Source organism: Mchenga conophoros, linkage group LG15 (genome assembly GCF_057382185.1).
Source record: "Mchenga conophoros isolate Kocher_MC1m ecotype Shallow Benthic linkage group LG15, M_conophoros_male_GT1.1, whole genome shotgun sequence".
Classification (NCBI taxonomy): domain Eukaryota; kingdom Metazoa; phylum Chordata; class Actinopteri; order Cichliformes; family Cichlidae; genus Mchenga; species Mchenga conophoros.
Window position 1 is genome coordinate 40,710,944 of NC_140540.1, and position 12,411 is coordinate 40,723,354.

Sequence of the window (12,411 nt, forward strand, 5' to 3'; positions counted from 1 at the left end):
CAATACTGTGGCTTTGGGTGATGCATGGGTTTAACTGCTAAGTGTCCAGATGTTCTTGCCAGCATCCATATATGCACAATACCTGTTCATTTGAACTTTGATGAGCCTGTATTTTTTTTTAATCCATGACTGTAGAGCAGGGAGGTGTAATTGGAAGGTAGGTGGTTCAAACCCTGGCTGCTCTGGTCAAAGTATCCTAACCCCCCCAAAAAAGCACAGAAAAAGTCCATTTACTATTACATAATCTCTTCAGCCTGTGTCCTGAGTCTGCAGCTGTGTGCCCAAAACACCTCACCTAGCAGGCGTGCAGGGGGCCTTCTAGCTGCTTCTTTTGATATGGATTAGTCCCAGCTCTACTTTGAGTCAGCATCCTGATCATACCCTCAGCTGCCCATAAAAACCGTGAACAAATAAACCCCATGTTTCCAAAACACAAAATAAAATAAAAAACGTGAACTCTTGATTTTATTTTGCATCTCATGAGCCAGTTGTAACAGAACACACAATGAATGAAGTGAGTGGAGAAAAGTTATTTTAACTAATTTGTTTCCACAGGGAAACCAGCGTGACACAGACGGATGATATGAGCTAGCTCTCCTGCTATGTTTCTTTCTTTGAAATCGCAAAGCTGTGATTCTAGAAGTTCACTGAATTCACAAAAGTTAAAGATTATTTGGAGACATCAAATCATAAACAGAAGGGGCTGTCTCCAAAAAGGTGAGACACAGTGGATGAGATTAGAAAGTGACAGATGTCTCCTCCCTCAGCAGCAGGAATGCCTCAGCAGGCCGACACATGTCCTGCTTTAGTCTCAGTGGATAACAAGCCTCCGACAGTCTGACAGAACAACAGCACTGCTGAGAGGACATGAGAGGATACCGAGGCGTTAAGTACACCTTATTCATCTTCTGCTACTTCTTTTGGGTGAGTCTCTCCCATTTTAAGCAATTTATTGTTTAAAAAAATGTAGCATCATACTTTCATTAGTGCGTGATAGTAACAAGCCTGTTGCATAATAGTGACTAAATGCCTCAGTTGCACCATAACAGAGGAAGAAGATGAGCTACAAACAGCATTTTAATATTTAATATTAACTCATTTATCCTTCTGATTTTATTTAGATATGTTGGATTTAACAGTGAAGAAAAGCCAGTATCAGAGAAACATGCTCTCTCTCTCTGTTAGTACCCTTACTGCAGCAGTTTGGATCAGCGAGTTTTTAGGGCAGCTTGATAATAATAAACTACAACAATTGTCCAACCTAGAAGTAATAAATCCATCAGCTACTTTTTCAGCGCCACTCTGAGACAGGATGTTTCCATCTTTAAAGATATTTTGGAAATGCAAGAAAGCAGTCCTACACTGTTTAATGTGCAAATATTTAACAAATCCAACATTACTGGAAGCCAAATCAATGCCACCTAAAGTAAGTATCTGGATTCTAAGAGTTTTAGGGCCAGAGTGGCAGCTCCCAGATGGCTAAGCTCCTCATCCTTCCTGTAATGGAAAGGCCAGCCACCCTTTAGAGGACGCTCATTTCCGCTGCTTGTATCCGTGATTTCTTCACCCTTTTCTGGGTGAGGACCATGACCTCAGAGTTGGAGGTTCACCCAGCAGGGAAATTACTGTAGTTTAACTAGCTGGTGTTTGTCATCTGGCTTCATGAATAGAAACTGGGTATCATCTGCATAGCAATACAAATCTATGCTGTGCCTTTAAATGATGCGGATTTCAATCATCAATAATCTCTAGCAGGGGAGGGCTTCTTTCCCATGAAGGCCAGAAAGATGGCGTGTACAGAAAGTAACAAAGGAGGTACTCTGTAAAAATAACCAGTTATTTTTCATATGTCAGGCGTAGAGATGGACATTGCCAGCATGCTAGCAGATATCTGCTACTCAGTGCTAAATGACATACAAATAGTAGAACTTCACTCAACAAAACCGGAGCACACACTTCCTGGTCTGTTATCACAACTGAACACTGTTAGTATTTAGCTGTCAGCTAAAGAAGCCACATCTTAACAGTGCAAACTTTATTATAAGATTAAATATTTTTTTTTCACAGTTATCCAAGTGGCCTTTAGAGGAACTGCAGGTTTTGATGCTTCCACGATGGCTTCGTTTTTCAGCCCTAGAAGCTGTAGCTTGCTCCCGGGCAGGCTTCTAGAAGCTGGCCAATCAAAATGAAAGTGGGCTCTTAGGGAGGCATTTAAAGAAAGAGGAGGCCAAAACGGGTTGTTTCACAGAGAGGATGAAGTGAGGGGCTGTGTGAAGGGCCAGGATAACAACCACACTGATACACTTTATATTTAAGACGATGTTTTCCAATAAAACCATCTCTGTTCTGTCAAGTATTTTTAGAACAGTTTCAGAGATAATCTCCATTTATACTTACATTCTCACCATACACAAAACGGCATGTATGTGCTGGTAAACAGGAAGCAATAGAAAATACTGCAGAGGAAGAACAATAGCAGAAAGTAAGAGCAGAAATGTGTCTTCTTGGACCGATAGTGAGATGGAACGTAAAGCAGGGGAAACTTTGGACTGGGGCCTGTTTCAAAGTAAACATGGTGGCATACTCGGGAGGCACTGCGAGTGTGACATCCATCGCCAGCAGAAGCCACAACAATGTGAAAACAATATGTCAGTTGAACTGCTCTGGTCTAATCTGTGGGACTGATAAGACCCAATCAGGATGCAAATCTAGGTGTTCATGTCGTCATGTCCAAGTGGGCTTCGTCTCATCCAGGCTAAGCCACAGTCACAGAAATGAAAATGATGTTAATTCCAGTGACAGTAGAGCTAGTTACAGCTGTTCCTCTGTTTTAATGAAATCTGCGTTTCTCTGCCACTTTGCAGGTTGTGAGTGCCATACTTACAGCAGTGGGGATCTATGCTAAGATCGCCAGAGAGAAAGGTGGGTTAGTTTAGTCCACTTTGAATTATTGATTTTTTCCTGGCATTATTAAAAAATGAAAGGAATTTAAGCCTCATTTCTCTGCATTTTGTCTGAATGTTATCTTTATTGTGCACAGTCAAGATTGTATGAAGGTTTGTCTCAGCTTTGTTTTGTCTAATTCTCACATATAGATATCTGGTAGCTATCTCTAGATGAGTCATAGGGTGGGTGGAACCAGGCTACGACCTGGACAGGTTGCCAGTCTACTGCAGGTACAACACAGAGTCTGACAACCATTCACACTCAGATTCATACATGTGGCCAATTTCGAATCACCTTCCATGTTTTGGACTGTGGGAGGAAGTTGATCAAGTTGTCATGGAAACAGTGTGAGAGTGTAACGAGTACAGACCCTACCAGTCTCTTGATATGTAAAATATTAATTACTGGGTTATAAAATCTGTCCACACAGTCACTTTGTGAAGATTCAAACTAATTAAGCAAAGATTTGTTTTATGGATTGTGAAAGTCTCCAAGTCGGTGGTCCTGGAATAACGACTGTATGTATGTCGGGTAATCAAAACAAGGCTTGTTGATCACATTCCTGAGGATGAGCCACAAAGTTATTCAGACATGTTTCAACGTTTACTCGCTCTTGTGTTATCACTGATGTTGAGGTGAATGTTGGCTCGTTCACGAACCTCTGGAAAACAACTGGGATTTAGACCCGGTCAAAGCACTGAGGCAGACTTTGTGAAGGACTTTTCCAGGATTCCCAAAATGACCTTTTGGGTTCCAGGGTCCATTTTGGAATCAGGTTTAAGTCGGGGTAAGTTCTGCTAACAATAGGTAAGCGAGGACATTTAGCCATGTCTTCACTTTTGGAAAGACCTTAAAAGAGATTTTTCAAGGACTTGGGTTTCGGGTCCGTGTTATGATCATCTTTAAGTCAGGATAAGGGTCCTGGAAATCCATTATATCCACAAACATAGAAGTGCAAACATATACTGTGTGTGTATGTGTGTATGTGTGTGTATAGATGTGGTTGACACCCTGACGGTTGATCCCGCTCTACTGTTGATCGTCGTCGGCTCTGTGATGTTCCTCATCACGTTCCTCGGATGTTTCGGGGCGCTGCGTAACACCATCTGCTTGCTGAAGATGGTATGTCAGTGTGCTGGTTTTTATCTTGTTCTGACTCTGGCCGTCTGTTCTAATCAGCTCCTATTTTCCTGCAGTTTGTGGGACTCCTGGTGGCCATTTTACTCTTGCAGATCGCAGCTGCATTCGTGGGATACTTTTTCACTGATACGGTAACAAGACGTCGAGAAATCGTACTAAACCGAAGCAGTAAACAAACCAACGTGACAGTTCTCTTGTTTTTCAGGTGATGGAGAGAACTGAGAGGCTGATGATGAAGGCAATTGAACGATACAGGGAGGACCAAGACCTGGAGAACGCCATTGACTTCATCCAGAAGAAGGTGGAGACGAGTTTTAAGAGTCAGTAATCTTTTTTGTTCTTTCTTTTTTACTGTTGTGATGACTGTGCTTCTGCTTCACTGTGATTGCAGTTCCAGTGCTGTGGAGTTGAAAGCTATAAAAACTGGTCCCGTAACGCCTACTTTGAGTGTTCGGACACCAACCCGAGTCTGGAGGCCTGTGGAGTTCCCTTCTCCTGCTGCATTCGCTTGCAGAACCAGGTCAGAACCAGTCAGTGAGCCAGTCCTGGATGTGTTTGGGATGCCTCAGGTGTACCAAGGCTGTTCCATTCTTTACTTAAGTAGAAATACAGATACTTGTGTTTAAAAAACACTCTAGTAAAAGCTGAAGTACTGAATCTCCTTCTTTACTCAAGTAAAGGTGAAAAAGCTCTGAAATGTTCTCAAAGCAAGAAAGTAAAAAGTAGCTCCTAAGGACAGTTCTAGCATGGATGTTTATGCAAAAGCAACTGAACCCTGCGCTGTATTAATATAATAATAATAAAATAATATTATACATGATAATACAAATGTTCAAATCTAAATTCGGTTATGTAGGACACAAGAGTGACTTCTTCAGTTGCCTCAATAATGGCGTCGTTGTAAATGGTAAGTTTTCCTCTTCATCTAAACAGCTGGGAGCGGCTGTAGTGGCTCCACGTGGGGAAAAGAGTCACAGCTAACAATCATTTCTAATGTGAACTCAGATTTTCTTTGTGTTCAGGCTGTGATCAGCTGACCTGCTGGTCTTTGTGGATTTATAATTGAATTTAACAGGATGTAAGCAGATGTTTCATGAGCTGATTTCCCTTTCCTTCACTAACAGTATGCTGTATTTTGTCTTTACACTAAATCAGCGTAAACGGTTTAACGTCAGAAAATATTTTCACGGACCGGCCTTTAAGGTGTCGCGGATAAATACAACAAAATAAAATGATGCGACCGAGACAAAAACTGTGGTGTTTTGTAAATATAAGAATAAATATTAATTCACTGTGTAACTTTATTAGCAGCGTCCTCCTGAAATGCACCAACAACACTGAGAGTAACATCCTCCTCTCTGCCCCTTAATGCACTCTGGTCGCTATGGTAACGCGTAAATATTTCTTTCAAAATAAGACACAACTGCAACACGAGAAAGACCCAGGGAAACCGAGTTAACGATAAAAACCCTGAAAACCATAAATTTCACACCCGAGCCTCGACCCCCGGGCCCGTTGGTGGTTGGGGACCGCTGCACTAAATCATATACAGTTGGTATAACGGTGGAATTCAGTGAATTAATCTAAGCATCATCAGCTTAAATGCAAACGAATCTCTGCTACACTCGACGTGACTCAACACTGGCCATGAGAACGACAGCCACTGTGTTTGTGGGATTTGAAATTATTTGCCACCTAAAGTCGTTCCTCCCTTTATGCTTACTCTTTTCAGTAGCTGCAGATCCTTTAAGGTACACCTTTTAGGTAGCGTCCTTGTGGAGAGCTAGCACTGGAGGCATTCTTAAAAAAGTCAAAGAAGATCACACGAGACACACCTATGGTATCAAATTTAAATGAGCTTTTCAGAAAATTTGACGGTCAGAGGTCAAGTTTTCTGAAAATCTTGTGAATACGATTACTCGAGGACAAAATTGTAAAATTATACCGTAGGTGTGTCTACTCGGAGACTGGGAGGCAGCGATGGCTGTTTCCAGTTCAGCTCACACCCTGTTTGATGGGCAGGATGAAACAAGATGAGCTGAAACTATTGATACAGGTGAACGTTGAATCCATGCACAAATTAACTTCTTGTCCATGCTGGTGTTCAGTGCATCAAAGCCCTTTTTGTGTTACCTTAAGCAGCTTCTTTCTTTTGCAGACTGTACTGAACACCATGTGTGGTTATGGGATGCAGCAGCTGGAGGAGAAACTGGCCCGTCAAGACATATTCACCATCGGCTGCCTGGATAAAATTGTCTGGTGGGCCAAACACAATCTGCTTCTGGTGGCTGGTCTGACCGCCGGCCTGCTGCTGCTCGAGGTAACACTAGTGAACGTTTGGCTGCAAAAAACCCTCTGAAGTCACTGACAGCAGTTTCTGATCTTTGGTGTGTTTCCTTGAGCAGGTCTGCATGATAGCTTTGGCTGCTGTTCAGATCTGCTGGATAAAAAACGTCCTACAGCGACAGGAAAGAAAAGCAGCTCAAAGCAAATCGCAGAGGAAGGAGAGCCTCTGGTTTCCTCCTTTTGCAGAGTTTGATGATTAATAAAACCCTTTGTTGAGAAAGTGGGGGATGCTGTGTTTACACTGTGAATTTATAGGTTTGAGCTGTGGATTTGAGGTTTGTACAGTGGGTGAACGCATCGATGCTGGGCTCCAGGAGGCAGTTGAAATACTACCTCGTGTAAAGCCCTGAAACTCAGTTTTGTCATTTTTATGTAGCGCTCAGTGTTTCTCTTGCTGCCTTTCTACTAAACAGAATTTATAATTCACCAAAAAGATCTGAGTTAGTCAAAACATGACATGAACAGATATGTTTTTTATAATGTGAAAATGTTTCATTATCATATCATGTGCAAGCTGTTCTTTGGTCAGTGAAATAAGTCAGTCAGCCTCGTTCTGTCCAGTGTGAAGGCTTGTAAAGCTTAAAGTAAGCATAGTTAATGCTGTGAAAGCCTAATGTATTTCTAAAGCTATCCAAGTACATTTGTCGCTCAGCCCCACTCTCCTGGCTGACTAATCTCCCCGACCTCCTGATGCCTGCGTTGCATGTTTATCAGCCAGGAGACTGAAGTTTGCGTCCTGTTTGTGGGACCTTCTGCAGACTTTCATCCCACTTGCTGTTTTGTTTTCAGCCGCCTGCACTAAAAGCTACTCGGTTTGGGCTTGTGACTCTGGATGCAATGTGACCCTTTACACTGAGGAATGACAAACGCCAAAGGACACCTTGTGCATAACTGAAGCACACCTGCTGCTTTAATAAATATTCATCATGCTACAGCCCAGCAATGAGAATGACCTGCATTTGACATGGGAAAAGAATGTGTTGGCTGTTTGGGATCTATAAACAAGAAATGAATGAACATTGAAAGAATATTATGTGCTTACAAAACTAACTAAAGTCTTTATTTTGATCTGTGTTTATTTGGTTTAATTTGCCAATAGATCCGGCCTGGGGAAGCTTTGGTGTAAAGAGACTGCAGAGCATGTGTCTGTGATTGTGTTTGTACTGTTTTATTATGAAACTGTTCTGAACCCTTTATATCCTATAATGTGATAAATAAAATACATATTGTGATAGAAATAGATTTTAAAAAAAAGAGCTAAATTAACAAAAACTCTAAAAGCTGTGTTTGTCTGCACGTCTGCTATTAGCTGTTCAAACAGACCAACCTCTCCCGTCAGGTTGCCAATCTATTGCTGGACTAACCCAGAGAGACAAACATTCACATCTATGGCCAGTTTAGGACAACCAGTTAACCTAACCCCATGCATGTATCTGGAACTCATGCAGACAAACTCCAAACAGAAAGGCCCCAGCTAACCACTGGATTTAAACACCAGGCCTGTGCAGCTTGCCATCCCACTGCCTTACCTAAGTTTTACCATATTACCATAAATTATTATTGTATGAAAAGGCTGCTGCTGAATGACATCAACTATTTCTAAATACCTGCAGAGATGGCGTGCTTACATGCTATTGGGGTGGCTGCAGCTCAGGAGGTAAAGCAAGTCGTTTATTAATTGGTTAGATGGAAAGTACTTACAGTGTAAACTGAACTTTGCTGTTTGCTTTGAGTTTCAACTTAAATATTAACAGAGAGCTCTTGTTTGTGTCTACATTAGGATAAGGGTTGGGTCTCTCAGCAGGGCCAGAGGTGTATATTGTGAAATTATACAACAATACATATCAGGCCATGTTGCAGAGAGAGTAAGCTACTGAAGTACTTTACCAAACCGGAATGAATTATGTGCAATATATTACATTTATGAGTAGAAATTCCAATACTGCTGTGGTTAGTACTCAAACGCTGCTGTGTATCAGTATATTGGTGTTTCCAGATGGTTCTGCGTTTTTCCCTCAGATGGGAGAGTGTGATTGTTGCAGTTTATCTCTAAGATTGAAGCATCCTTGCCTTTAAGTATTAAGCACTGTAGTGGTATTGTAAAGCGCTTTGGGTGCCTTGAAAAGCGCTGTATAAATCCAATCCATTATTATTATTATTATTATTATTAAGCACCTCGAGGTGACTGTTGTTGTGAATAAAATGAAGCTGAACTGACGTGAACTGAATTGGACACAAAATACACTCCTGGAAACAGGTAGTCATGGCAACAAAGACAAAAACAGTGAAACAAGAAAACAGAGAAGGAAGCTGTGTGAAAAAGCAGGACACTATCCCCTCTTCTTTTTTTTTTTTTTTAGTGAAAAATGTGTATTTTTAAAATCCTGAATAAGCATAATAAACCTGGTGTGAATACATTCTCACATCAGAGCCTCGTACTTTGATTATTTATCTACTTTCAATATTTTTATATTTTCTTTCATTAAAAAAGTTACCACATGTAAAATGATTTTAACTGGTACAAGCAATAAGAATAAAAGTAAATAAAAGTAAAATGTGTGCATTATTCACAGGGTTACATGCAAAACTGTCATTATTTGTACCTTTGTTGTATATGGAGGGTCAGAAGTGGCAAAATGAATTGAAAAAAAAATACATAATTTAATAATTAATTAACTGTGTCAATGATTAATTAAAAATGTAATAAATAAATAATTAATTAAATGTGTCAATAGTTAAATACAATTTGAAATAAATTTTAAAAAGTGTTTTTTTAATGTTTTAAATCAAATGAATGGGCATGTAATTAATTATTGAAATATTTATTCAATTAATCAATTCTAATTTTAATGAATGAATGAAACATTTAATTAATTATTAAACTGCGTATTTAATTAATTCATTTTGTCACTCCTGGCCCTCCACAGTTGTACAGATTAAACATGTTATACAACTGCTGGGGTATAATGACCATCTGAGGTGCTTTTAAAGTCTTTAAAAAATGATTACGATTTTGTAAGAAGCTGATTCTGTTATTAGAACATACTCTTTTATAAATGTTCATTCCTGTTTCATACTTTGTAAAACCTGCACTGACTCTATTCCACACTGGTGTTTCCAACCAAACAATGATCTGATTGGACTGGATTCAGTCCTTCGTGCATTTCAGTCTCTGTTCCTCTAGTGCCCCCTGCAGGCTGCATTGTAAATTCAAAACTTGGACAGCAATCACACCAGTGACCAATCTCGTTATCTTGCTAGAAGTCTCATCCTGAGTTACAGAGTTGCAACAAGGCTTGGCATCTTTTAATTTCATTTAATTATTGCTAAGCTAAAACCTCTGAACATCAGGTCATTTTACAACGTGCCCATCTGCTCTGAAAGATTTGCATGCTAAGTAAAACTTACAAAGCTAAGAGACCCCCCTGGTAAACCTGCCTAATCCCTGTTGTTCTTCCCAAACTAATTAAGTCTTCATAGTACCTTTAATCTGTGGTGGATTATTAGCTAAGGCACCTGCAGTTGCATGTCGTTGGACGGATTCAGTCCCGTGGCTCTCACACTTGCTTTACTGGATTAATGGCTGCAGTGCTTTGTGCAGGTAAAAATAACTGCAGTATCGAGCTGCAGCAATGACGTCCCTTTACTGTCCAACCTGCACACTAACAAACTGCAATTACTATCAGTGTTCTACTAAAAGCCATAATTCATTGTACACCGGCTGGCCACTTTATTAGGTATACTGTTATATATACTGCAATCATATGGCAGCAAAGCAATGCAGTATTGTTTAAATGCCACAGCCTACCTTGGTTTTGTTGTCACTCATGGCATGTCTTTATGACCACAGTGTATTCATCTTAAGTTCAGCACAAAAACAAAGGAAAAATTGCATTTGGTGAATTGTTTATTTGTTGTAACAATGCTTAGATCGTTGGATCCTGTTTATTTCCCCTTAAAATATGCTACATTTGTAAGAAAAATCCACTGGTGGGTTGAGCAGCAGAGTTGAGTGGGCTGCACCCATGAAAAACTTCCATTGCCAAACAGATTATTCTGCTGTGGAGTTGATTGTGACTTTTGTGGTTTATTGAATTAGATGATTGAAATCTGCAGAAACAAGCAATTTAACAATTCATTTATTTGATAAACTGTGGCCTCAGTAGCGTGTGGAAGAACACACAGGCACAGCAGCCTGGCACCTCCTCATGCTGCTCACCAGCATGGTCATAAAGATGGCATCCCATTCTTCAATCAGCATTTACTGTAAATCAGCTGTTGTGTTTGAGTAAGCTGTTTGACATTAGCAGATAAATATTTGGCAAGTTTTCCATTGCTGCATTTTTCAATCTGCCACAAAGTGATTCTGGCACACTGTCGGGCAACTTAGTAAGAGAAAGCAGTCCTCTACTCACACAGTATAGTCGTGTCCAAATTCATGGGCTGCATCCTCCTGAGGACCCGGCCTTTGTGGTCTACGTGGGCCTCAGAAGGTCAGGTAGGCCGGAAGTAAACGGCCGTGAAATTGGACGGTCTAGCCTTCAGATTAGCGTCACCGCTGTCTCGGTGGAGTTTAATAAACTCGGCTGTCTTCTGCTTGCTATCTAAAATATAACAGGACACTGGAGTAAACGCTCGACCGTCTCACACTTCTGTTTAATCAGTTTTCTGTTTGACTTTATTCAGTTGTGCGAAAACCACCCGGGGGATTAATAAAGTTTTATTTTATCTAATCTAATCTAATCACTTTAATCTCAGCCAAACTGATTTACTCACGAACAAATAAAACACTGAAAAAAGCCCAACAATAACATTTTTAGGTTGTCGAAGTGAATTATATATTACGTTTAAACCGAGTAGCCAAAGTCCGCAGCGATCTGAAAATGATGTGCCGGGAGTTGTGCCATTCTCGGCGGCTATCGCTATCGAGCTGGTGGGTAACAGACGTCTCCGAAAACGTCGAAGCACTTTTGGAAATATGTGGTGTCTTGATAAACCGAGCAGATATTTGAAGTTTACACAGCTACTTTCTCACCTGAAAATATGTTAAAAGTTTATTTTGTGACCCAGAAAGATGAATAAGAGTAATTTTAAAACTTAGTAGCGGCCGCCATTGCTGGAAACTGGAGTTTGGCTGGGCCGCGCTATGAATTCTGGGATATGATGGGCCACGAAGGACACACCCGACCCATCCTTCAAATTCGGGGAAAAGGAGGACGCATTTGTCAGCTGCATTCGGAGGAGTCTACAAATTTGGACAGCCTTCGGCGCGTCGCTGTGACGTAATCGGTCTACAAACGCGGCCTCAGGAGGATGCAGCCCATGAATTTGGACACGACCTGTATAGTGTGAGTGGGGTCCTGCTGACTTCATCATTAGTCTAACCTCAGATTCAGGAGAAACATTGTGGTTTTTATCCTGGTTACAGAATGCTGGATCAGGTCTCTCTCCTTTCAAAGATATTTGAAGGTGCATCTGGGTTCTCATGGGTTTTGTGAACTTGGTGAAGAGAAGGTGATCAGTTGCATCCCTCCTTTGTGAGGTGCTTTGGCTGTGTGGGTTGTCTGACTTGTTCCCACAAGCCATTTAGTCGGAGTACAACCATTGCAAGAGCTTGGGCCGCATTGTCAACAATAAGTTGGACAATAAGTATTGGGTTAGGGTTAGGATAGGACTCTGCCACGGCTGCCCTTCGTCACCAAGTTTATAATTTTTATGAACAAAATAAAAGGTAATTGTGTCCCTACGCTCACCTACGGTCACAAGTTGTGGGTAGTGACTGGAAGAAGGACATTGTAGATACTAAAAGGTGGAGATGAGTTTTCTTCAAAGGGTGGCTGGCCTTTCTATAGCCCTTTTCCACTAGTACCTACTGGGCCCGGCGTGACTCAATTCTTTTTTTAGGGCTTTCCATTATTTGGTAGCACCTGGTACCAGGTACCTTTTTAGTACCTACTGCTCTGGGTTCCAAGTGAAGCA

The 12,411-nt window shown here is 40.9% G+C and overlaps 1 protein-coding gene across 2 annotated transcripts; it reads left to right on the forward strand.

Moving 5' to 3' along the window:
• The first annotated feature begins 803 nt into the window (after positions 1-803).
• LOC146558935 (tetraspanin-33) lies at positions 804-8,987 on the forward strand. Of its 2 annotated transcripts, XM_085246608.1 has the most exons (8): positions 804-924; positions 2,865-2,922; positions 3,944-4,068; positions 4,143-4,217; positions 4,292-4,387; positions 4,478-4,606; positions 6,245-6,406; positions 6,492-8,987. In XM_085246608.1, the coding sequence occupies exons 1-8, from the start codon at positions 868-870 to the stop codon at positions 6,630-6,632; spliced, it is 843 nt and encodes a 280-aa protein (XP_085102734.1). In that variant the 5' UTR covers positions 804-867; the 3' UTR covers positions 6,633-8,987. The 2 variants fall into 2 exon arrangements, with proteins under 2 accessions (XP_085102734.1, XP_085102733.1); XM_085246607.1 differs by lacking the exons at positions 804-924; positions 2,865-2,922 and adding an exon at positions 2,939-3,733.
• Positions 8,988-12,411: the final 3,424 nt, after the last annotated feature.

Bases quoted from the DNA above. Each gene is read 5' to 3' on its own strand.
- LOC146558935 (XM_085246607.1), top strand. From the start codon at position 3,586: ATGTTGGCTCGTTCACGAACCTCTGGAAAACAACTGGGATTTAGACCC. The intron at 4,607-6,244 runs GTCAGAACCAGT...TTTCTTTTGCAG, and splicing joins GCATTCGCTTGCAGAACCAG to ACTGTACTGAACACCATGTG. The intron at 6,407-6,491 runs GTAACACTAGTG...TTCCTTGAGCAG, and splicing joins CCGGCCTGCTGCTGCTCGAG to GTCTGCATGATAGCTTTGGC.